The sequence below is a fragment of the Pollachius pollachius genome, assembly GCF_949987615.1.
Source record: "Pollachius pollachius genome assembly, chromosome: 9".
NCBI lineage: Eukaryota > Metazoa > Chordata > Actinopteri > Gadiformes > Gadidae > Pollachius > Pollachius pollachius.
This window is the reverse complement of record NC_136942.1, coordinates 16,420,307-16,447,079: the sequence shown is the minus strand read 5'-3', so window position 1 is coordinate 16,447,079 and position 26,773 is coordinate 16,420,307. Positions and strand designations below refer to the sequence as shown.

Here is a 26,773-nt window from a genome sequence, read left to right as displayed (position 1 = left end):
GGACAATCAGAGCCAAATCTGTGCTGTGAATCATTTTTACCAGTAAATAACGTCATTTCACAAACATTGTTATTGTGAATTGATGGTTCATGCTTACAGGAAAGAAAAGAGGTATAACGATGATCATTACCCTCCTTTGATTCTGGGAAACCAGAGTATAAAACTATGACTTAGAATTTCAATTATTTTTTAACGTATTTAGCTGAAGCTTATAGGAAAAGCATTTGTAAACATCAACATTTTCAAAGCAGCTGTCTGTTGACATTTGGCAAAAAAAGATACCGTCCCTCTGCAATAGCAGACACTCCCACATGGGGCATACTGTCAATACATGACATGAAGGCCTGCACTTTTACATCAGACTCAATGCAGAAGATGACATTTTCAAACACTACCGCTTGCATTTCCAACCATTCTTTCCTCATCATTGACATGTTTCAGCTGTGGATATATGAATATGGTCAGAGAAATATAATTCATATCCATACTTAGACATTTGTAATGTGCATAGCTGTATGTGTATGTCTATCTATCTATTTATTCATCTATCTATCTATCTATCTATCTATCTATCTGTCTATCAGTCTATATGTCTGGCAATCCGTCTATTTGTCTGTCTGTCTGTCTGTCTGTCTGTCTGTCTGTCTGTCTGTCTGTCTGTCTGTCTTTCTGTCTAGCTGTATATCTTTCAATCTGTCTGTCTATCTGTCTGTCTGTTTGTCTCTCTATCTTTGGATGGTTGATCTTCTTGGCAAAACAAAACACTAAGCAGCTCGTTAGTATTTACTTGTAAATTATAAACGGACACAAACACACTGGATACAGACAGAATATATAAATAGATGACTTACCCACCCACGATTAAAAAAAAACACTAAATCATACATATGTTTTAAATAACAACCTTCAGCCCTGTTCAATTCTTTAACACTTCGCTCACTGCTTGGGATGTCAATTGCTCAATTAACATTGCCTTCATCTTTTTATATTGGTTTATTAAGTGTGGTTATGTTCTATTTCCTTTCTCTGTGCCATCCATGGTTAACTGCCTTGACAAACAGGGTCAAGGGTTAGCGTGTGTCCGCAACTTGATGCCTCACACCCTCCTTTCAAACGTGTCATTATCTGTTTAAGGGCCATTTAAAATGATTGAACTACTGCCTGCGTCATTTTTAAATGTTGAAGTGTAATTACACTTCTTTTTGAGCATGTCTCCCCCTATTTTTTACAGTTTTTCTCAGTCGCTTTGGTACATTTCTCAGATCAGAATTGAAATTCTCAAAACTAGTTGTTCAATCTTCACATCATTGTGTCACTTGTGCACATCAAAAAAGCAGTTTCTCATTTCTTTCAACAAGTTGCAAATGCTTTGGTACATTCATGCAAATGATTATGTACTTTGCTCTTTCCTACATTATCGATTGCTTATGTCATGTTGACCAAATGTATTGCAATGGGTCTCTATTTCTAGTAATAGATTCTAGATTCTAGTAGTCTCACCCCCACAACATTTAGGCATTAGTTCGTAATGCCTAAAGTAGTTACTTTGTATTAGGTAATAACACACTTATTATATGCTTATTAACATTGATTGGTGTTAGTAAGACTATCTGTAAGTGTTAATAATAACATAATAAACATGTTTATTGTGAGATTGTAAGACCTCTATAAGCACATAAGAAACATGTTAACTATTTATTGATTGCTTACAGTTTTTCTCAGTTGCTTTGGTATATTTCTCAGATCAGAATTGAAATTCTGAAACTACCTGTTCAATCTTCACATCATCGTGTCACTTGTGCACATCAAAAAAGCGGTTTCTCATTTCTTTGAACAAGTTGCAAATGCTTTGGTACATTCATGCAAATGATTATGTACAATTCTCTGCTCTTTCCTACATTATCAATTGCTTATGTCATGTTGATCAAAATTTATCGCAATGGGTCTCTATTGAATAGACTCACCCCCACAACATTTAGGCATTAGTTTATTGCATAAGTCTTTGCATGCAAATGGTTGAACAAGTTGTCATAATATGTCAAGCATATTTCTATACATTTCCATCAGACTTTTTTTCTAAATCTGTCCTGAATTGGTAAATTGCTCCCAGGTGAATCTTGACTTTCTCTAAAGAAGGGAAATGTGTGAAGTGTCAGATCAACCAACGATCAACCAGTTTACTGACATAGCTCAAAAGGGCATCTCATGATCCATGAACTGGCAAGTATATTTATAGCTGGAGCACAACGCAATGTTACATTGTCTTACAATGGGAGGACAAAGAATTAGACGGGGTCAACAGCCAGAGAGAAGGAGAAGAGGAAGAGGAGTGAGGCTGCGTGAGAATGAGAATTTGTGGCCCAACAGACAGGAACGTCAGGAGGTGTAGGAAGACTGCACTGTAATTCCTACAGCAATGCTTGTACAGTTTACCATAAGGAGGTTTTCCTATGTTCACATTTCTAGCAATGACATGGTCTGTCAACAAATTACAGTACAAACAGTCAAAGCGTAAATGTGAATCTTGTCCAGTCTCTTGCAATCAATCTCCCACATACACTAAGGTGAAACTTACAATTTACAATAATTGTCTTCAAAACTTTAACTACAGTTTACATCAGAACATCCAACCAGAGTACACTGTTATATTGACAACACGAATAAGCAATTTGACTGGCTTATCCGTACACAATGACACAAGGACTTGTCATTCTGATGGCACTGACATGTTCATTGACACAGATATTTACTTTTGAGAGATGAACTAAGGATTTTGAGCAAGAGACTGGCTTTTGCAGGTAATCCATGGTGTTTTGCTCTTTGTACGGATTGTTTTGAGAAATGCATTTACTGTTTTGCAAATGTTGGGGATGATTCGAGAAATGTACCAAAGCAACCGAGAACAACTGTTATATGCTCCCTTTAACTATCTCAAATTCTCATGTTGCTAACTTCACAGTGAATCACTTAATTTCCTAAACATTGTAATTGTGAAATGGTTCATGCTTACGCAAAGAAAGAGTTATAACGATTATCATTACCAACATCTGTTAACATGTAAAGTGGAAGTTCCAAGCTTACAACATTTTTTATTTTTCGTTCAGTTGAAGCTTATAGGAAACGCTTTTATAAACATCAACATTTTCAAAGCAGCTGTCGGTTGACATTTGGCAAAAAGAGACGCAGCCCCTCTGCAATAGCAGACACTCCCACATGGGGCCTACTGTCAATTCATGGCATGCAGGACCAAGCGCTACCCTTACATCAGACTCAGGCAATGGATGACAGTGACATTTTCAAACACCGAAGCATTTTTCTCCTCAATTAAATGTTTAAAATGTGGAAATAATGAATATGGTCAGAGACATTAAGGTTCATAGACATAGTAACAAATGTATAATGTGCATAGCTGTATCCCTCTATCAATCTTTCTATCAGTAATTCTGTTGCTCTCTCTCTCTCTCTCTCTCTCTCTCTCTCTCGCTCTCTCACACAGTGTTATCACTCTCAAGCAACAGGAGCCCCACCACCCCTCTAAGAGACTATATCTGTCTGTTCTATTCTCACCCCTCCCACACGCTACCTTTCAATTTACCACCCAGCCCACCCACTCTCCCTCATCTCCAGCACTCACCTTAGTACATTTCCTCTCTCTCTCTCTCTCTCTCTCTCTCTCTCTCTCTCGCACACACACATGCACACACACACACACACACATTCAGCTATGCACACACACTCTCTCACACACTCTCTCACACACACAAACACACACACACACACACACACACACACACACATGCCAACCTGTATCTGACCTTGGTGAGGCTTTTGTTACTTGCGTGTCTAGTCTTCCTGCCAACCTGTAGGGATCTGAGATTTCTAACTCCTGAGAGACATACACAAGTCAAATAAGAGGAATATCACAGACACCAAGATACAAAAGAGACAAGCGGACAGTGTTTTTACGCAAAAAACACATGTGCGTGCTTGCATGTGTGTCTGTTTGAGAGAGAGAGAGAGAGAGACAGACAGACAGACAGGGAGAGAGACAGAGAGATTGAGGGGTGGGGGTGGAGGGGTGAGGGGGGGAGACATGGAGACAGGAGGGAGAAGTGATGACAGGTTATTTTTCACCTCTCCTCTCCTGACAGCTGATGTTATTTCCCATCCTCCCCGGACATGCGGTGCATCCAATCTAAAGCTTCTCTGGACGCCTCTTCTGCAGCCCGGAACCAAATGAAACCCTTTATCACATGTACTGTATGCGCACGCACGCACACACACACACACATAGGCATATACCAAGCCACACACACACACACACATACACACACACACACAGGCAAAGACAGTGACACACAAACACACACACACTCACACACACACAGGCCTACACTGAGCCCCACAGAAAAACACATAGAATCAGGCAAACACACACAAACACACACCACACATACACACACACTCACAAACACACACATACAGGCAAACACACAAATACACACAGGTAATCATATGCACACACACAAACACACATAGGCAAACACACACAACTACATAAACACACACATAGAGACACGCTTTAGAGATGCAGCGATACAACTAGAAGTGCAAATATCGACAATAAATAAAACGATTATACGCAAGTTTACCTTGTTCAGATTATATTGTAATTCAATTTCACAACACATTCACAACGCTAAGCGGGATGGTATTCCTAGCCTACAAGGAAACCACCTTTTTGCATAACTCAGCACTTCATGTGTGTTTGTCTGTCTATCTGTGTTTGGTATGATGTGTGTGTGTTTGTGTGTATTGTGAAAGGCTGTGGGGACCAGAGCAAGTTGAAGGGTTTAATTGTCTGGCTGTTGGTTTGCGGGAGATTATTAGTGTTCACAAGGCTGAATTTGAACACGCTCTTAAGAGCAACATGCATGTTCTACAAACGCATAAAATGTGCACAAACTACACACGCGGCACGCTCATGTGTGTCCGACTATAAAAACGAAAGGCCCACTGAAGATCGCTTACGGCAGCGCCTCTGAATTGTTATTGTTCATTTCCTTCTCTGATGCTTATGAATTAATTTCTTCTTCTACCTAATTATTATTGTTGTTATTATAATTATTATTAGTAATCATCCAACCCCCATATAATTTATCCCATGATACAATCGTTACTTTTGAGATAAAACACAGAAAAGGTCAGAAAGAGAAACAAAATAGAACCGAACACACGTAAGGAAATATTTACGAAAAGCAATAGAATCCATGGCACTATCTGACTGGCTAAGTCAGTGGGTGTCAAAGCAGTTAAGATAGAAAGTTATTTATACACAAAAGATAGATTTCAACATCGGGAATATTTTAGCTGAGAACTGGCAGAAAACAGTGAAAGTGAAAGAAATGTGACACAAAACGTAATATTCCAAATGCAAGTGATGACAGATAATCTGGAGGAAGTGAGAAAACCAGAATGTTAGAATTCCTTCTGATCTGATATCACTTCTATCACCTTATCCCAAGAAATTTTCCTACCAGAGTTTTACACCCTGGGAACAGGGAGGAGAAATATATTCCCTTGAGGTGTGAATGAGAACAGGAGAGCAAGACAAAGGTGAATATGAAAATGAGGTGGTCTTACCTCTGATTGTCTTTCTCTCCGCAATTTAAGATTGCATCATCTCAAAGCATTTGGCACCCTTTGGAAGCAACAGGTTGAGGTGGTAGGAATCAAAAGGTTTGTGATTATGGTGGTTTGGATGTCACCCAGGAAGTGATGCAAACCTACCATTAATGGGGGCACAGAAGGACCTGTGAGTGAGATAGAGACTTCATATAATCTCTCTTATATGAATAAGGGCATTAAGGTGTACTCAAATTATTAATTTGAAGGCTCTTACTCCACAGGAAGTAATGCAATTAGGGGCCCTAGGTGTCAAGGACACTTTAGAGTGAGCTAGAGACTTAGGGTCCCTTTTATTTAAAATAAGGCTTCAAGGACACATACAATATTAAATTGTGTAGGGACTCAGGCATACAGGAAGTGGCTCCCATAACATCATCAATTGCAGCATTGAAACGCATTGGAAATAAAAAGCGTTGCAATAAATAATAAATAGTAATTCATCTAAATTAATTTGAAAGAGATAGGAACTTAGTCATTAGACCTATAAACTAGGGGGCACCTTGGAATTGCTTTGTGAAAATGGACCTCCCATGGCCCCGGAGGTCTGAGGCACAAAGGCGCTTTGATCTTGAAAGAGCAGCACAAGTTGTGTGATATCCAACATTTGAGTGATTAGGCATAAAAAAGCAGTGGTTTCAAGGGGCCCATTTCCAGTGGCATATGGTTAACCTTTTTAGATTTTGGGTTAAAAGGGTGTCAACCCCCAATACAAGAGGATACATATACATTTCGCTCATGACTTATTTTTATGAGCTTCAAGGTCTGATTTCAGATATGCGTGTTGGATCGGTAGGGTGTAGGTATGGTAAGAATTTCAACTCAAACTCTCGGAAGCGGGCATCGCGGTGAGACGGCATGGGATGGAGCATTTGCTGCAGCTCTGTGAGTCACTTCCTGTAGGGCTAATGCCTACAATCCTGCCCTGAAGAAGAATTGATATGTTATCCTTGGGTCACTTGAAAATGTTTTATTTAAATAACATCATAAAACAGCAGTATTGATACAGTACGTGCTTTTTTTGGGGGGGCAAAGCAAAGCAAACTAACTTCAGTGTTTCCCCACAAAAACATGTCGGCCTAGTTCATCCCAAGAATAAGAAGGAATGTCAAACCCTGGGTCACTGAAAAGTGATTTTCCTTTATTGAAAGATCATTAATTACATTAAATAATGCATAACATAGCAGCTCAGAGGTTGACAGTGCAAAGATAAGGATTTTAAAGGGGACATATTATACCACCAGGTGTGAGTGTGATAAGCCATTACAAGCCGTTTTGAAAGTGTGCAGCTTCTGACATCACAGGTGGGAGTGTCCACCTAGATGTATGACACCACTTTCACACCTGGTGGTATAATAGGTCCCCTTTAATAACATAAGCTGCATGGTTTCAGTGGTAGAAGCGTCCATATCAATCACCATGATAACGATAAAAACCCTTGCCGTAACTACTTCATTATAACTTCATACACATTTACTGAAAGAAGGAAGAAGGAAGTGTTATCAAAATGTTTTTTAATGCCAAAAATGTGCATTTTCCACTGAGAATAAAACTTATGACCATTTTCGATATGGATGTTCTAAGACAACCCATATGAAACAACCTATACTGCAGTTAATGTTGGAGATCCCTCTGTGAATCTCATACCCAAAGAATATATTTAGACTATTTGCATATTTTGACCATTTAATTTATACCATTTTAATATCATCAAGCTAATTAATCTATCCAAATGTTGATTTAAGCAATGGTTACCACGCTGTATATGAAACCACATTTTGCCTCATTTCAACTCAACATTCAGAAACTCCCTCAATAATTTCTTACATAAATACAATTATTTTGATTATTTCCAGCCCAACCACATCCATGCACATTTTTTAAGAAAGAATTAACAGATTTGAAAGGGCAAAAGTTATCATTACTCATTTACAGGTTTATATTTGAATTTGGCAATAGAGGGATCTGTAGTACAGGTGAATAACTAACAGCCATAAGAACTGCGCGTATAAACCAAATGGTATAAACACACAGTTTTACAGATCAACCCCCTTAAGAGGCGACACTTTGTTATCGTTGCTTACTTATTCAGGAGAGCTACATTTTCTATCAAAGGGGATGAGATGGCAGAGCATACAGAGACTTGTAGCAGCTATGCCCTCCTTTGCAGCTCTCATTAGATCTTTGTGATCTAGCTGTCTACTCTGGACCCACGGATTACTGTTGACAGACTACCATCTGGGGATGTACACAGAGACAAGTGAACAACCATCACAGACTGTCACTGTCATTCCTAGTATTCGCTCTACAGCCGAGAGAGAGTTTAAATGGTAGACCTAACCATGGCACAAGTTTGCTGTTCAAGGCCAGTGGGATGACTTCCATGCTGAGGGAATTATGTATTTGTAAGTTTGTCGTTGTGTTGTTGGTGTGTAATATTAGCCTTGTATTGGGACTGGACCTTGGACATTTGCATAACTTACTATTCTGAAAAGCCTACCAGAAATGTAAATGTATTTTATTTTGCATATCATATTGTTTTTTGATAAAGATTATGGTGACTGGTCTGCTTACTTCAAAAAGCATTTTTTATGTAATCTATTGCCGTTTTAGCTATCTAACATATAATATCAAACAAATGTATTTTTATTATTTCATGGAAGTGTTCCCTTGGGCTCTCTCTTTTTGACACAGACAGATTTGGCCATAGATTATCGCTCATTTGCAGCGTCTTCCTTTCAAATAAGCGGAAAGGCAGCAATTCAAAATGGCTGAAGGGGCCATTTAAAAAACAATTTAAGCAGTCAGAGAGGATGATATATTTCCTCGACATAGCAATAATATAGCATTCTTCGAAGAACCATATTCGTGAAGTTGCTAAATGACATTTTATGATAATACTGTATTTTCATAGATAACATACTGTTTAGGCTGTTGTTGAAGTTGAAAAAGGACTACCAGTATGCATGGTAGTACTAGTAACTGAGAGTTACAGATCATGAGACTTTTACATTTAGATTCTCACTATACATGGTTCTACAACAGGATCAGTGAAGTACGTGTTAACTTAGAGCCCATCCCATCCATTGTTACCTGACCCAAAAGCTTTAGGGTTAGGTAAACTTACTGTGTGTTTTGTGTGTCTTTCAATGGGATTCGGCTCTTTCCACAGTGGCTGAATACAATGTAAAATTGATGCCAGCCACCCCAAAGGGGTGTGATGCCTGCAATATACCAAAAAAAACAGCAAGCAACAATGTTCATAACACAAACAATAGCATGCTGCATCAAGGAAACCTGTGTCCCGGATCACTGGTTTGGTGTAGCAGCTCAAACAGCCCGATGCATCCCCAGGGGCTCCCCAGGTGTTCTCTAACAAACTCTGTTTGATTGCCGTTGAGCTAAATGCCATGGATCACAAAGCAGATCCGCAACCAGTCCTTGTGGAGGCAATGACAGATCAGGGGTTATGATAGGATGCTTGATTGTGTCTACATTTTTAATTTCAGTCAATACAATAATTCAGACCACTTTTAAATTCAAACGATTAGGTTTGAGAAAGTGTATGTTGCAGAAATGACCCTAACATAGTCTTACTCTATACCACAAAACAACATCTGTATACTGTCAATTCACCATTGTACTCTGAATCACAGCGATGCATGACTTGCAATTTTGTTGTGTCTTTTTGTCAAAAAATACTTTCATAACATGAAGGTGAGCTTAACATTATGACAATATTAAGAGACAATACAAAGTGATAGCTTACTTAGTAAAAGTTGATTGTTTGAGGGAATTATCAAAGCATTCAGAACACTTTGAGAATCTTGCACTGGAGGAAATCCTGACAGAGACTTTATTATTTCCAGTTCAGTGTTCAGTGTAAAATCAACTATGCAGCTGAGAGAATATTGCGACCTCTTTATGTGTTTTTCTATCCATTCTATATCTGGTTTATCTTCTCTGATCTCAACGCTTGTTCGCGGCGACCCCATGAAATATGGAATAGATTCCAATGCAGTGTAGATATTCCATTAGGCCCGCTGTCTATCCGCTACGAAGCATGTCCTTTGGGAGCCCGAACCTCACTCCCTGCCACAAGCAGAGTACACTGCTCCGAGAGAGCAAAGTGATTCTAGAAAATACACATTCTGCTGGTTGTTGTAAAAAAGGGAACAGAAAAGTATTTTGTCTGATCTTACCTCAGTATGTAAAATGGTATGAAGATTGACCCAAGCAACAACAGTAGGGGAAATAATATTATAAAAAATAATCTTTTGAAAATAAATTTTAAAAAAAAACAAGTAATATATTAGGCTACATTGTTCAGGTGTATACTTTCATTCATGATCCACCCGTATTGCAACACCAACATGTCATGTATTATTTTCGACGGGATTAAGGCTACGACCTCCTTCTCTCTCTGCATGCAGAGCTGTGTTAAGCCTCTAAAAACAATCTTCAGCTTTCAAAACCCACACCGTACGTTATCGAGCCTTTAAAATTTCATCACACAATTAAGGAGAAGCTGTCGGGAATGATGAGGTGCTTCCAGATCCCTCCCTTGGGGGGTATGTGCCGGGTGTGGGTTGAGGGAATATCCACCCCATCAAGGCCAATGTGAAGCCAATCTGCTGCATCTTAAAGGACATGACAACCTTGCGGCGCTACAGTGTGCCGCTGCTGCTGGCACGGCCGTCAGCCATCCGGCTCGCTCATGTCCTGTCAACACAACACCGTAATCTGATTATAGAAATGACATTATACACAGTGTTTTACATAAGTAATCGGATTATTATGACAGAGGTGCAAGATGTGGAGATAGACATTAATTCATTTAATGGCGTCCCTTCCCTCAATCTGTGTGTGTGTGTGTGTCTGTCTTTGTTTGTGTGTGTGTGTGTGTGTGTGTGTGTGTGTGTGTGTATAAATAACCGTAAAGTGAGGCAATAAAGGACCAAAAGACATTCAATGGTGTGTGCTTAATTAGTATGAACATGCTGCATCAGGCGCTTCTTATAGATACCTACACAGTTTATAATTAGAGCTGTCTGTGCTGAAAGGAGCATTATCAATGTAGTTATAAACCAAAATATATTATAAATTAAATAATTAAATTGTACACCCCAGTCCTTTCATTTGTATTTATATATTTGTATTATATTCTTAAATATTTTAACATTTGTATACTATTATTGATAACAAGCTATTGAGGAGATAGGTGATACCATATTGGCTGCCAGGACAGACTAAATTTAACCAAATAATTTGTAATTCTTCCACCTTACCCTTATTCCATTTATTTTAGTTAACTAATTCCCCCACACGAGGAGAGGCCACAGGGGCCGCTACGAAGGAAGATTGTTTTTGCTAATGCCCACAAGGTTACCATGGTTAATTGGAGTGTTGAATAAAATATTACTCTTTTTTTTCATGCACATTTCCTGCCAGTTGACAAACAGGGTGAGAGTGCATTATCAACTACCATCACCTTCCCTTCTCACACCACAATCACACACACACACAGACACACGCACGCACGCACGCACACACGCGCACACACAAACACGCGCACACACGCACACACACACACACACACACACACACACACACACGCGCACACAGAAACACACACACACACACAATTAATTGAGTTCCCATGATCACATTGGAGTAATAAAGCCGGTGTGTTATGAACCAAAGGGGGGGGGGGGGGGGGGGGGGGTGACTGACTCAAGGAATCATTGTGTAATTGAATGCTATGCTATCCTAGTTGGCCCAGCATGACTGCACTGTCGCTGACTCCAGGTGTGGCTTGATGAGTAACTTGCTGCTTGATCTTTATGCTAGTTATCCCTCTTTGTTTCACATATTTGTCATAGATTGTCATATATTTGCTATTTTAAGATTGCATGTTGAAACGAGTGAAAGCCGTCTATGGGTGAGGGTAAGGGTAACTCTCACACACACACACACACACACACACACACACACACACACACACACATATACACACACACACACATAATCTGTGGGGTTTTAACGTAGTAGACTTTCACAATGTGGAAGTTAAAACTGTAAATCCCTTTGAGCGGTTGCGATGAAATGACTCCACTCCTCTACCAAAGTCTCACAAACACACACAAACACTAACGAAGACACTTCATTTACACCTGTGGGCAAATGAGGCATTCCGATAATCATCACATGAGCCTGTCTGATGCTGGGGGGAAAACAGGTGGAGCCAGTAAGGAGATGCTACACAAACAAACACGAAGACCTTAACACAGACAGGAAACCGCAGTAGAGCGAGTCTGGAGCTCAGCTGTAACGCCAGTACCCACTGTTCCACCATCTGCCATTTCATCTCATGGATTGGCAGTAGCCCGGATAAAAGTTTGGATTCCCAAACCATTCCCAACTTCCAGACCAGAAAGTTCTCAGAGGAAAATATGAATCATGGCATCAATGGGAATATGTCATAAAATGTCTGCAGTTATGTAATTATTCTTGGGTCATTTGAAGAAGAACAGGAATACATTATAGATTTAGCAGGCCTACTCAGATGAAATAACAAGATGAACCTCTTCTTTGAGTTTTTTCCCAGCCACACTTTCTGGATGAACACCAATCTGCTGGTTGTTGTTCCTTCCCCTCCGACAGTATGGCCTTCTTTCTGCTTTTGGTCCAGTATCTGTGTTCTCTCTTCAACATGGCCGCAGAGGGACTGTCATAGGTTGTCTTTAATCTGGCTGGTTGAACTATGTTTTCGGTTTCTTTTGCACACCTGTCTTTTGCATTGTCTTTATTATATTCTTCTTTTTAAATAGCTTTAGGCTATTCCAGTCTCACTTAATTGGTTCTTAAAGGGGACATATTATGAAGACAACACTTTTCCTTGGATTTGGGGTTCATGATTTTTTGAGTGAGATATGCATTTCTTAAAGCACCTCGCCTACAGTTACCAAACGAGCGAGTCAGTTTCGGCGGCCCCTCCTAGCGTTCTTCGGGGCAGAGTAGAATATTACCTCCCACTTCCCCACTCCCCTCCAATCAGAGCATAGCTAAGATTTTGTGGACCAGCGGACGAGCAGCTCCGGTTGGGGGGGAATTCGGTGGCAGCCCGGCAGCTCAGCTCCGGGAGCACAATTCCTTTCTCTGCCGGACTGCCACCGAGCTCCCCCCCGCCGGAGCTGCCGGACTTCGGAGTACGGAGGAGGAGGCATGGAGGGATTGTACTCCCGTAGCTGAGCTGCCGGACTGCCACCGAGCTCCCCCCCGCCGGACTTCAGCTCCCGGAGAACACCCGCCGGAGCTCCCGGACCGCCGCCGAAGCTCCCGGAGTACAATCCCTTTCTCCTCCATGTTGCGGTTCATGGACTTCAGAGAGTCAAGGCCAAAATTCCTTTCCCCCAATTCTTCTCAACCATGGCCGAGATATCCCCCACTACGAGTCTTTACTTGTTGTGGAAGTCCTTATCTTGTGGCCCTGCGGTCTTCGGTGAGGGTTTCAGTTCACAGTAATTTATACAACCACCAGTTGGTTGTTTCAATTCCATTCAAAGACATTTATGGCACAACTATTGTTGTGAACAGTATTACCAATGCATTATTTATTTTTATTTTTTGTACCTGATGGTACAAAAAATGATGATGTTTTCTTTGCCTACAAGAGTTTTCTACTTTGTTAATGCATAATAATTTAAAAATATTAAAAAATAAATAATGATATATATATATATATATATATTTTCTTTTTTCAATACATTGGTGGTCAAGATGGGGCCATACTGTTGTTAAGGAAACCGCCTTAACCATACAGTGCTGGAGGAAACACTGGTCACTATCTTAATACATGTTGAGAAGAACCTTGAAGCAAAGATGTTGCATTCCACGATGCATATTACAATTCACAAGGTACCAGGTTCTTTATATTTATTTGCACGGTAAAAGTTGGCCACACCTCTTCATTCCTAATGCCACTCCTTCATAATGCTGATGGGACTAATAAAGTGTCATTTTATCTTGTTTTCTAGGGTTTCATGTCATCTTCTATTTTTCCTGTTGGCAGGCATCACCCAAGCTCAGTGTCTCCATTTGCAGGGTTCTATCAACTGAGCTATAGACAGACAGAAATACTGACACATTGGCCCACAGACAGGCAGACAGATGTACTTTGGAGCGACAAATGGATTGGTGGATTGGCCAGAAACAGAAAGATACACGGATGACAACAGACAGACAGACAGTCAGATAGACAGACAGACAGTGATATATATTCTCTGTTAATATAGAAGGTCGAGTAGCGTAGAAATACAGACAGACAGACAAATCTGGCGACCCGTACACAAAGCTCAATCTTTACAGTATTGTCCTAGTACCACCGACAAACACGCACACACGCACACACACCCACCCACCCACACACACACACGCACACACGCACGCACATACATACACCCTTCTTCGCACACACTGTAGGCCCAGAGCGGGTGCTAGACAAGAGGTGGGTTCTGTCTGTCAGTCTGTCTGTTTAACTGCAGTCTGGACACCGTCGCCCCGGGACACGCTGAGCTCAGTTTCCTGCCACACTTTGACCCCAAACGCGGGTCTGTGTGTTGTATTGGGATTTGTATTTGTGTGTGTGTGTGTGTGTGTGTGTGTGTGTGAAAATTCATGCATGTGTGCAGTGTGAATTACAGCCACAACATTGGTGGATTGAGGATGACACAGAGACAGACAAAAGGGAAGGGAGACAGAGAGCTAGAGAGAGTGAGAGAGAGAGGGTTCATGTGACTCGTCCCCTGCCTGCTGAGTCTCAGAGAAGTCCTTTGACCTGTCATTCAGCGTCAGCCGGCATTAGGAGACAGAGCTCAGACACTGGCTCATTGGGAGCACACCCCCCCCCCCCCCCCCCCCCCCGGAGAGGGAGACAGAGAGAGAGAGAGACACACCACACACACACACACACACACACACACACACACACACACAGATACTGTAGGTGGACAAATGAGAGATGAGAGAGACACAGCAGGGTGAAAACCAGGTGAGATGGAGAGAGAACTAAAGCACAGCTGGAGTCTTTGGCAGGGACGAAGGTGTGTGTGTGTGTGCCTGTCTGGGTGTGTGTTGTGTGTGTGCGTGTAGGTCTGTGTGTATGTGTGTTGGTGGTGTGTGTGGGTGGGGTGAGATGAGTTGTAATTATTTACAATAAAGACAAATGGAAACATAGCATCAACAGTGTACAGCCCAGCCTGTGCAAATACTTTTTAGTTATCTTAAGCCGAAATATTGCACTAGAAATAACAGTATTTTTCCACGACAATATACCACATTGCACTCTATCACTGTCAGATGCTCCTTTATCGGACCCATGCAATGCGCTCTTGCTGGTTTAGTCCCAGCAGGACTGGAGCATCTAAACGCTGCAGTACATTTGGAACAGGGCTCCCAGGATTAAAACAAGAGTGAGCAAACATGATCGGTCAAGACAGATATAACATCCGTTTTATTCCCAAAGCCTTAGCTCAGTGTCCCCTTCAGGTAATCCTCCTACTTTCCTCACTCGCGCGTTTATTCATGGGAGTGCTCCGTCACTCAACGACCACCGATCCGCGACCACCCTTCCTGCATGTGGGCACACTTGCACCGCCCACACCTCACCTCACTCACAGTTGCACCACTTTAGAAACAACCCTATAAGTGTTGTATTCTGAGGTCAGTTATTTCCTCTCCCTATCACCACGTAACGAAACTTAACATTCCCACAACTGCGAGTTAAAACGTGTAGTTGTTTTTCATGTTGTTGTTTTTGTTTTTTTACCTCGTCTTAGTAAGTTGAGGTTGGCCTTCTCCTTTTGGATCTGCCTCTGCCGCCTGTTTTGCTCCATCTTTGTTCCTTTGTTTATTTCTGCTTCTCTTTGGCTTTCTTCCCGCGTGCAGTGGCCATGGTCTGACCATAGTCAACTCTCCTCAAAGCCTCTACTTTGCAAACTTAATTAGATTTTTAGTAATGCTTTCAATAATGAGCATGATGGCGTGCGATGTGACCCATCTCAATGTTCAATCCCTTCGCGTTGTGTTACCGTGCAAAATACACCTCTTGGTCCGGTGGGGGAAATACCTACGACTTCAAAAGAACGTCACCAAAGAGAATAGCCAGGGTTGTGATGTGTGTGATTGTGTGTGTGTGTTTGTGTGTGAGAGAGAGAGAGAGAGCGAGAGAGAGAGAGAGAGAGAGAGAGAGAGAGAGAGAGAGAGAGAGGAGAGAGAGAGAGAGAGAGAGAGAGAGCGAGAGCGAGAGAGCGAGCGAGAGAGTTGAATCGGAGGCGGGTCGGCGCGCGCTGGTTGGAAAATATCGAAGATGCCGGGAAGCCGATACGGTGATGGGCCCTGTTACGATAGGAGGGGGGGTCTGCTAAGCAAAAACGAGCGGGGCGGGAACATCTCTTGCTCATGCGTGGCCGCTCATTCCCAGCCCTTTTTTTGTGCTAAACTCCAATATCTGCCATATCAATAATTGAAGCAGCGCGAGAGCAGACGGAGCCCCGTGCGCTATGTATTCTCCGGCGCTGCGAATCGGCCAGGGCCCCACCGCCTCCTGCTCCCTCCGCCGCCCGTGTGTGAGAACCGGCCGCCCGTCGCTGACAGCGCTGCACACTTTAAAAGAGACGTGCAAGAAAAGACAAAAAAAAAAGTTGCGACCCGGAAAGTGGGAGGAAAAAAAAAGCGGTGCCCGACAAAGCTTTTTCCTCTTTCCACAAGACGGGAGTACAAAGCGTTCACTTCCACCCACGGAGACACGGCGCGCCGTCCTCCAAGAGAACTCTTTAATATTTAATCGCTGCTAGATAAGTGACTTCTTCTTGTTCTTCTTCACTGAGTCGCACTGAAAGCAGAAGAAAAAAAACCAGCGAGGCAGATCTGGGGAAAAAGAGTCAAGAAAAAAAAAACAAGGTTGGAACCCACCCTCCCCCCTTCCCCCCCCCCCTCCCCCCAACCCCCCCACACCAAAAAAAAGCTGATTTAAAGTCGACCCTTCATCCGCGATGTTGACGTTCTGCCTGCTGAGCGCCGTGTGGCTCGTGGCCAGCCCGACCCGCGCGCAGAACGAGACGGAGCCCATCGTCCTGGAGGGGAAGTGCCTGGTGGTGTGCGACTCCAACCCCACCTCAGACCCCACCGGCACGGCGCTGGGCATCTCGGTGCGCTCGGGGAGCGCCAAGGTGGCGTTCTCCGCGGTGCGGAACACCAACCACGAGCCCTCCGAGATGAGCAACAGGACGATGGTCATCTACTTTGATCAGGTAAGGGGGGGAGGCTTTCTGCTCCTGTTGTATTGTGTTCTCTTTTAGAGTGTTATAATTGTGTTGTGTTGTAGTCCAGTCCTGGTCTGTTCGTTTTGTAAGTAAGCAATGTGTGACACGAGACTGGACTTTTGCTGTTTTAAATCGACTGAATAAAGAACTCAATGCATGTAGGTTTACTTAAAGATACTTTAGAAACAGGTTTTAGTGCAAGGATTGACATTTAATATCGTTTAACGATGCCAACTGCAATGCAACACACAATGTCTAGAGACAAGTGAAGGTGATGCGTCGATAAAGCCCGGACTGGTTTAGTCTATCCTCTAAACTAGGCTGTAAAATATGAAGTAGGATGGATATAATATAGTGCTGTATAGTAATTGTCATCTCGTAGCCATGGAATCGCGTTTCGCCTCCCGGGAAGAGGATTTAGTTCCGAGGGCCATGAATCGCGTTTCGCCTCCCGGGAAGAGGATTTAGTTCCGAGGCTAAAATAGACTAACGATCCGCTACCTATTCCTTGAAACAAGATGTTCGGCATATTACAACTTTTGAGCTGACAATAGAGGATATGGAAAGTGACACCTCTGCAAATAATTTAGTAACAGTAGGTCGCCAGGGTGATATCCTATTAGGGAGTTGTTAAAGGTTAATTTCCTTCAAAGCCCATTCAATTTGCCCATCGTCCTCTTCCAACCCGCCATTAGCTCATAAAATTAGACATGGGCTCCAGACACGCATAATAAAAATCTAATTCGAAAGATTTACTCAAATGCTTCATCACCCTATAAAGTTTGCAAGTTCTACAGGAAAAGCAAGAGATAAAATCGAGTTGACTGCTTCGTTTGGCAAAATAAAAAGGACACGTTTTGCATACCGTTGACTTCCGTGTGCCTTATCTCGCTAAAGCCACAATTGGGATATGGCATATGAGCTGAAATCGTGGGCCTATGTGGTGTGTCTACTCAGTCCTTTGTTGTAAACATCCTTCCTCTGTCATTTCTCCCTCCAGATCCTCGTAAATGTGGGGAAGAATTTCGACGAGGAGCGGAGTAATTTCATCGCACCACGCAAAGGGATTTACAGTTTTAACTTCCACGTAGTGAAAGTCTACAACCGTCAAACCATACAGGTGTGTTTGTGTGTGTGTGTTGTGTGTGTGTGTGTGTGTGTGTGTGTGTGTGTGTGTGTGTGTGTGTGTGTGTGTGTGTGTGTGTGTGTACTGGCGTGTGCGTGCGCATTATGTACAGGGGCGCGTGTGTGGGTGCGCGCGCTCGTTTATCTAATGCACCATGACACAAGTGATGTCTTTGTCAAACTTGACTTATTAGGAGTTATCTGCAAATAACTCGCAAGTAGAAACCATTTGATATGCTCCCCTGGGAGAAAACGGAGAGAGTCGGATAGAGATGAAAGGCAGCCGTCGGCCCGCCGGCAGGCTCATAACACATCGATATGAGCACGCGAAGCTAAAGGAGAGCGCGCGCAGCCAGCGGTGGAGAGGCGCTCCCTTCAGCACCGCGGACAGCGGCACTCAGAGTGGCGCTCCCTTCAGCACAACGGACAGTGGCAATCAGAGGGCGAGCGAGAGCGCCTTTACCAGATGGGAAAGAAAAAAAAACTCCAACATTTTTAACGCTTTAAAAACACACAAAAAAAAACACGTTCCAATGAAGATTTATCTTCATATCAAGTGTTCGCTTTTCACAAGCAGGCTTTTTTGCGACATCCTCCTTTATAGAAACACTGAAAGATGCCAGAGGCTTTCACTTTCATCCTGCAAACAACATCTGATCATTATGCCTTTACGCGCCATGTTTTTACTTCATGGGCGATGAATGATGAGACTTTACCCTGTTTTAAACAACAAACACAATATCGTTTTAAAAAGCTTTAATTGCACTGTAGCTTGCGCTAATTAAACCGTTGTATAATTAGCTGAAGATCCCCTGGGGCTTTGGCATTGCGTTAAACTACTGAAAGGCATACTCATATTTCTTGGAACTTGAATTAATTAGAATGACAAATAGGCTACAACAACAAGCGGGTGATATCCGAAGGGGAAACGCCATGTCACGTTTATAGGCCCAATCCGCCTCAGTGAGTGCAAATTGTCCGCACACATCACTGTTGACTCATGCCATCGGGATAATTAAGTGTCTCATGCAATAGGATATGAGCAACGATCAGAGCATTAGATTGCTAATAATTGCAACAACTGCGGCACATGGAATCCTAGGAAGAGTGGGAAGGAGGAATTCACAATTAAAGGTTTAATTTCAAACGCTGAAGGCGTGATCTCTGACAGTACAATTTGAGTTAATTGGGAGGATAGAGTAGAGTGACATAAATCTATCTTACTCAGTTGAATCATTGAATGAAAAATGAAATCATTCAAAACTCATATATATATATGTAAATTTGTATATTGAACAAACATATATTCCTTAATATAAATAACAGTTATTTACAAACTAACTGATTGAATTCAGGGCCAAAACAAGATGTTGCAACATTTTTCAGCTAAGGCCGTTCTCCAGAGTGCAAAGGAAAACAGGCAAATTAAGGGAAAATGTGCAAAACTGGGTACAAGACTATGTGCTGTGACCATACAAAAGGCTGTGACATAATGAATAACTGTCAACATTGACTGTTAAATTGAGTCAGGCAACAGTCAGGGTAATTTGGAGCAAGAAATGTTGTCCAACACAAAAGTGAAAAAAAGAACTGTTGGCATCCTCAAACGTAAAATTCGCAAAACTTTCAAAAAACGGGTGTCGACAGTTGTGAGAACAGAGGAAGAGAATAAACAGCGGACATCAATAAGTAGAGCCGAGGCAGCAGCCAGGGGACGAAGGCCCGTTCCTGTTCCATGGGTTTAGAACATCAGAACATTGTGCACTGGAGAACAATATTGAGATCCTTTGGTTAATGTGCTATTATCACATGTTTGAATAGGGTATTCGATTGAAATGATTACGGCACACTCATCGGATGTCCATAATGCTTTCTGAGCACCACTTAACAACTTAAGTGTTGGCCGGATTTCCCTTTCGAAGCAGACATATTAATTTCTGTTTCCAGCCACACATTTTAATTAGTATCTGCACCGGCATACTTTGAACAATGGGAAAAGCTACCCTTTTTTCCATTGTTGAATTATGAATTAAATTAAATAAAGACAAAGGTTGTTTCATATTTATTCAAATGTAAAGTATCTGGTTCAGGATTACACCAAACTGCATGCTTACCCAAACACTATATTGTACACTCCATGATGTTCAGGAACGGTTTATTTCTCTGTGTTATATTTGGCTCCTGCTGCATCTCTGCCCACATTTGGTTTCCTAAACAATAAAAAGAAAGCGGAGAATCTCACTGATGCCATGCCAGCAAAGGTTTTACTTTAAGAACATTTGTGCTATTTCTTAGCCCTACAATCCTTTGCTTTGTCTATTTCAGAGCTGCACAACCGTTCATTATATTCTGATTAAAACCAATCAGACTGCATCTATCCTTACAGTTGATGCATTTACCTAATGTTGTACAATCTATTATATCTCACCGCAACTCATACAACTCACGTAACAAGAAGGACACAAGAAGGGGTTTATATCTTTTCTGGACATCCTGATTTCAAAAGATGTAACTTTGTTTATAGGTTTATGGTTTAAAGTCCACTCAAAGGCATTTCTAATCAATCGTCGAAATATGGTCAGGTATAGTAATTTCCCAGTTCTTAAAGCTAATTAAAACCTTAAGAGTAGCAGATTGGTTTCAATGAATCTAAATGTATTTGGGAAGAGTAAGCCACAAGCTTGGTTGGAGCTTAGAAACAGTTCAGCTTCTGTTCATAAATGAAAGATGGCACAAAGTGACTGATCACAGAGGGGAGTAGCATCAAATCTTCATGCTATTTTACAATTTTAATTATGTTATTTTCGAATTTATGATACCATCAAAAAAGTTATTTCATTAACTCTAGCAGAGTCGGAATGAAGTCAAGAGAAGAAACAGAAAATCATTTATAGCAGTCCACTTGACACATGGAGTATATGGGGCCCTCGAACGTATAACATACACTGAGTTTTGCATGGTATGAGGTTGATAGGACAAACAATGTTACAAATAAACTTTTTGAGCACACCCTGTCTGCAGCATTAGTATCACCTAGAGAAGACGTCTTCTCCAGGGGTGCGGACATAAATACACTGCTTATCTCCAACCCGTAGCGGAGCCACACATTTAGGGGGGGGGGGTTGATAAAGTTTCAGAAACATAAATTGTCCCGGATTTCGATTGTGCAGCTATACGTAGAAAGAAAATGATATTGAAAAAGCTACAGATTCTTTGCCCCAATTTATTAGGGAAAACATTTTTTTGGAATGTCTATATTTCAGCGGGAGTTTGGAACAGACAGCCCCCCTGACTATTAAACTGTCCTCCCACCAGCCTGGCCCAAGTTTACTAGCTTTACAACTGGACTCAATGGAGTGGAAAACATTGGAAACATGGAACAATGGATTACTTCTTTGTTTTTTGCTTCGATAACATGCCAAGCAGGCGGTGAATTTTGGGGGGCAATATTAAGGGCCAAACCCTGTAAATGGGGTTTACTGTGGTCCATGTGTCCTTGGATTCAAGGACAATGTGTAATCAGTTTGTATATGTTTCCATATTCTGCTATTTTGTTTTCACATTTTAGCTTAAAGGAGACCCAAGACCCTGCCCTAGCCATTAAAAAATGCTATTTCTTTTTTTCTGTTTCAATAAGCGGATCACAGGTGTGTTGCATTGGCGCTTAATCAGCAGGTGACCAGGTAACAGTAATTCAACAGGACGTTATGCATACACAGCATGTGTGTAACCTAAAGAAGGGGTCCTCTAATGCTAACTAATCCACAAGGGGTGTCGGGGTTCGGTTCTCCTTTATCAGGGATCAGCCATTACAAGCAGTTTCCGAATATGCCCTGCCCTGTGCCTTAGCGACATCACAAGTGGAAATTTCCACCTAAATGTACGATGGATAGACAAGCCTACCAAGGGCTATAGTCCACTGGGTCGGCCTGATCTATCATTCAATGCTATTTTAGCCTCCCTAGATCCTCCCTAGGCGTACTTGAAAACCTGGCTCATCAATTGATCAGTGCCCAAACAGTTAAACCATATTTAATGTGGTTATCTGGAAAATGCTTCTGTTGTATTGCAAACTGTATACAAGTCTTGGTTGCTAATATATAATCCTAGTTGTTGTACTAATCTTTGAGAATTGTTGGAAGTCTGATCAGTCATGATAAGTCATGATAAAAGGCTGAATCATATCATGTTTTGTGTATTCTCAGAGGCCGTATGGCAACCGTACAGAGGCATGTGTGTGTGTGTGTGTGTGTGTGTGTGTGTGTGTGTGTGTGTGTGTGTGTGTGTGTGTGTGTGTGTGTGTGTGTGTGTGTGTGTGTGGGGGATTCCTTTACCGGTACAGTGATGAAACAGTGATAAAAGGGCTTCCCACCCTCTCCACACTTGATGGAGAGGGTGGGATGCACACACATACACACACACACACACACACACACACACACACACACACACACACACACACACACACACACACAAACATATAGTTAACTAGAAGCATGATTTCATCTCCATTCCATTATGTTTGGGTGAATGTGTGAAACAGATTAAGATAAAATCGAACACGCGTCCATCTAGAAATACACAAGAAGGTGGCCTTGCACACTTTAAAGTGTAAGCGTGTATTATATTTTTGACTGTATATAAGTACCATGCACTATATTGATCCAATCGAGGGTTGGCTTCTATTTTAGGAATAGTGTTTAGATACTGTGGTGCTGTACAGCCAGATGTTGATGAGCACAAAGAAGAAAGATGATGACAGTATATTAAATCAGCCCGTAGGTGAAACTGACGTCCCACGATATGTGTGGGACGGGTTATATATAAAGTTGAGATCCTTTAAGGCCACCCTTCCTATCCAAACCAGTTGTGTGAGTGGGTGTCCCATTGCACTAGGAAGTTGAATATTTTGCATCTTTAAAGATATGCAGAAGCAACCATTTGGGATGAGAAGTTAGTGATAATCATTGCTATAAGTACTGTAATATAGTCTTTCACAAGCTGCATAAATATATGTTGTGTTTTTATTTGTGCTAAAGTGTTGTATGTTTTGTATATGTTATGCAGTGTATTATGTTAAAAGGGTTGTAAACATAGTGTTCTGTGTGCCTCAATCACATTGGAAACCAGACCCAGTGTGTTAATAGCACATTGTTCTCCAATCCGATCTCTCAAACGATTCTATGCAGGGTGTTTAATATCCCCCTGTGTATGACCAGGGATGATTTAAAGCTGTTTTTTCCATAAAACTAATTTCTTCCAACTCTTCATCAAGCAGAACTTTAAAAAAAAAAAAAAAAAAAAGATATCCCATTAATCAGCAAAACATTCCCAATCATCACTAATTTCAGAGCTGCAAAAAAAATAATACTGCGATAGAAAAACCTCAGCCAACCCAGAAATAAAACTTTTGCAAACGTCTTCAAAGCCAGCAGTCAGACCCACCATTGTGTCTTTGTAAACTGTTCTTCCAACTTATGGTTTAAAGAAACAGTGAGAGACAGACCAACAGATTGTTGAAGAGAGAGAGCGAGAGAGAGTGTGAGAGATTGACGAGAGATGTGAGGGGAGAGAGAGAGAGGGAGACAAAAAAAGAGAGAAAGAGACAAAGAGAAACGTGTAGGTCATCAAGATATGTGTATTATTGTGCTGTCAGGCCGGTCATTGGGATGGGAGATGATGACGTAATGAGGGGGTGTCATTGTGGCGTTGGCATTAAGTGCTTCAACCATATGTGAAGGCCTTCGTCCAGCCATTTAAAGACCACTTCCGGTTAAATGGTACTTTAATGTATGCAGATTTATGCACACACACACACACTCACACACATAAACGCAGACACACACACACACACACACACACACACACACACACACACACACACACACACACACACACACACACATAATTAAATACAAAGATGTATGCATTCAACCTCACACACACATCTTTGTGTGTGTGTGTGTGTGTGTGTGTGTGTGTGCGTGTGCGTGTGCATGTGTGTGTGTGTCTCATCTTACCAAAAAAGCCTCTGTCACTACTTTATTAGACCCATACATCACGGCCATGTATAGCTGTCTGGAAATGGAGTGTTTATGTGTGTGGGAAAGTCAGAAACAGAGGGTGTGTATGAGAGAGAGGCCTAGAAAGAGAGGGGGAGAGAGAGAGAAAGGGATAATGAATAAATAAAGTCAAGGCACGACAAAGTGACTGAGAGAGCATCTGCAGGGTTGCGTCCCTGTGTGTGTGTGAATATGTGTGTGTGTGTGTGTGTGTGTGTGTGTGTGGGGGGGGGGGGGGGGGGGGGGGGGGGGGGGGGGGGGGGTAGGGGGATGTGTTTTCCCAAAAGCCTCACGTTGATGTAGTGTAGCTGACCCTCCTTTGTCTCCTGTCTCTCTGTGTTTCGGGGGAGTTACATGCACACTGAACAGAGACAATTTCTCTCTGTCTGTCCGTCCCCCTGTCTCCTGGCACTCCACTAGAGACTACAGGGATCATTATCTTTGCTCTTTTTTAATCACTGTTTTGTTCACCTTATTTTCTATTCTTTTCACTTTCTTATCTCCTCTGCCCTTGCTTTACCTGTGAACTTTCCTCACGTCTTTTAATTGTTCTTTCTTGCTTTCTTCCTTTTTTTACCCTGTCATTGGCACATGGTCATGCCCACTGGCCTCAGGGTTAATGGGGCTAAATTGAAGCGAAGCGGTACATACATTTTCCTTTTTAGCCGCCCGCCGTGTCCGTCAGACAGTAGAGCTGGATAATGGATCATCAGTGGATCTTTGTGTCAAAGTATGTTGCCTCGCTGAACAGGTTAGAGCTGACTGCGCTCCAGAAATATGTGAAGTAGTCATGCGTGACTTTCACCGGGAGCCATCTGGTTAGTGTAGTAATGGGGGGTTGGTATTCTCCTGGCTGTGCTGGTGAAACTGCCCTGGTGGTTTGACAGGTAGAGTGGCGTTCGTTGATGTTTTAAGTATCTGACTCAAAGTGTTGAGATGGTAACTTGATTTTTTTGCAGTTCGGATGAAGAAGACAGCAGGTTCTTCCTATTAACAGTGTGTGTGTGTGTGTGTGTGTGTGTGTTTGCGTTCAGGCATAATCCACGCTGCGTTTGCCCACATCTGAGCTATGTTTTTGCTTTGCTTTTTTGCATGTTAATCCAGATGCATCTCTGCCAAAATACCTGCCAAATTGTAGTTTGAATGCGCAAGTCTACTAATTATCCTTGTCTTAATCAACCCACAACGGGGACCTCACTTGAAAGAATACAAGGTCATGATGGCGGAGGTTTTGTTTATAGTGCTACTGAAGAAGAATTCTGGTTTACTCATGTATCCTTCTATTTACATTGTGCGTCAACGCAGTACCTCTTAGCAGGTGTAGCTTCCACAAGACCCAATCGTCAAGGGATGAGATAAATTAATTAATCTAAATAACATCTAACTAGCTTTTGGTGATAGCGTCAGGTAGAAACAGTGATACGTCTCTCAGGAATAGGCGGATGAGAATGTGTTTGTCAGGTACAGAGCCTGATCCTACTGAAAGTTTGATAAATGATTGCATTTTATTTGAATTGGAAACATATTCTGTGATTTAAGGCTACACTGCTGGTTTCACATATTTAACATGTCGCAGTATTGTGACTCATTGAATAGAATTACTCATAGACACACTGTATATACATAGACGTGATTTGACTGCTTGACCGTCACTGCGATACGTCAACCTTGCCCTTATATTAAAGAGGCCAAGACAACCCTGTAAACAAAAACGAAAATGTGGGTGCCATGTTTTTTCTGGATTAAAAGCACCATTTTCTCACCTTTACATTTCTCAACCGATCTCAATGAGTTGTTTTTATTCCCGGGTCATCTACATTGAGTACAAAAACATGTGTCCAAAATAAAGATATTTTATGATAAATACTTTACTTGTATTTGTTAACAGGCCAGTCTTGGCCTCTCCAATATGGCGGCTACATTAGCGTATGATTCAAAGGCCAATGCGGTGCCTATGTATACATGTCTATAAAGTGACTGACTTGGCGCCTCCTTGTCGCTCTCCCCAGGTGAGCCTGATGCACAACGGCTGGCCGGTGATTTCAGCGTTTGCGGGCGACCAGGACGTGACGCGCGAGGCGGCCAGCAACGGGGTGCTGATCCAGATGGAGAAGGGCGACCGGGCCTACCTCAAGCTGGAGCGGGGGAACCTGATGGGGGGCTGGAAGTACTCCACCTTCTCCGGCTTCCTGGTGTTTCCAGTGTAGAGGAGCAGGGCTGGGGGACGGGGGACGGAGAGAGGAGAGAGGAGGGCACACAAAACACGGGGGGAGGAGGACGAGGAGGAGGAGGTGGAGGAGGAGGAGGAGCATCTGGCAGGATTCATGGAAAGGACACGATGATGAAAAGGGGCCAAGAAGAAGAAGGAGAAGAAATGGGAAGGAGGATGAAGATGGAGGTGAAAGGGTGAGGCAGGAGGACAGGAGGAGAAAAGTCCATGATGAATACAGACTTCTGCTCGGGCCATTGCGGAGGGAAGGAGGATGACAAATGTGTGCGAGCCAACCGATATTAAATGAAAGAGAGAGCATTAGGGAGCGGCTAGTATTAGTTTTCGCAGCTTCCTCACTTTCTTTCCTC

The 26,773-nt window shown here is 42.2% G+C and overlaps 1 protein-coding gene across 1 annotated transcript; it reads left to right on the top strand.

Moving 5' to 3' along the window:
- Positions 1-16,736: 16,736 nt before the first annotated feature.
- cbln1 (cerebellin 1 precursor) lies at positions 16,737-26,400 on the top strand (the record flags this gene model as incomplete). Its single annotated transcript, XM_079743019.1, has 3 exons — positions 16,737-16,994; positions 18,007-18,126; positions 26,203-26,400. 3 exons carry the CDS (start codon positions 16,737-16,739, stop codon positions 26,398-26,400), a joined length of 576 nt encoding a protein of 191 aa, XP_079599145.1.
- Between the last annotated feature and the right edge of the window lie 373 nt (positions 26,401-26,773).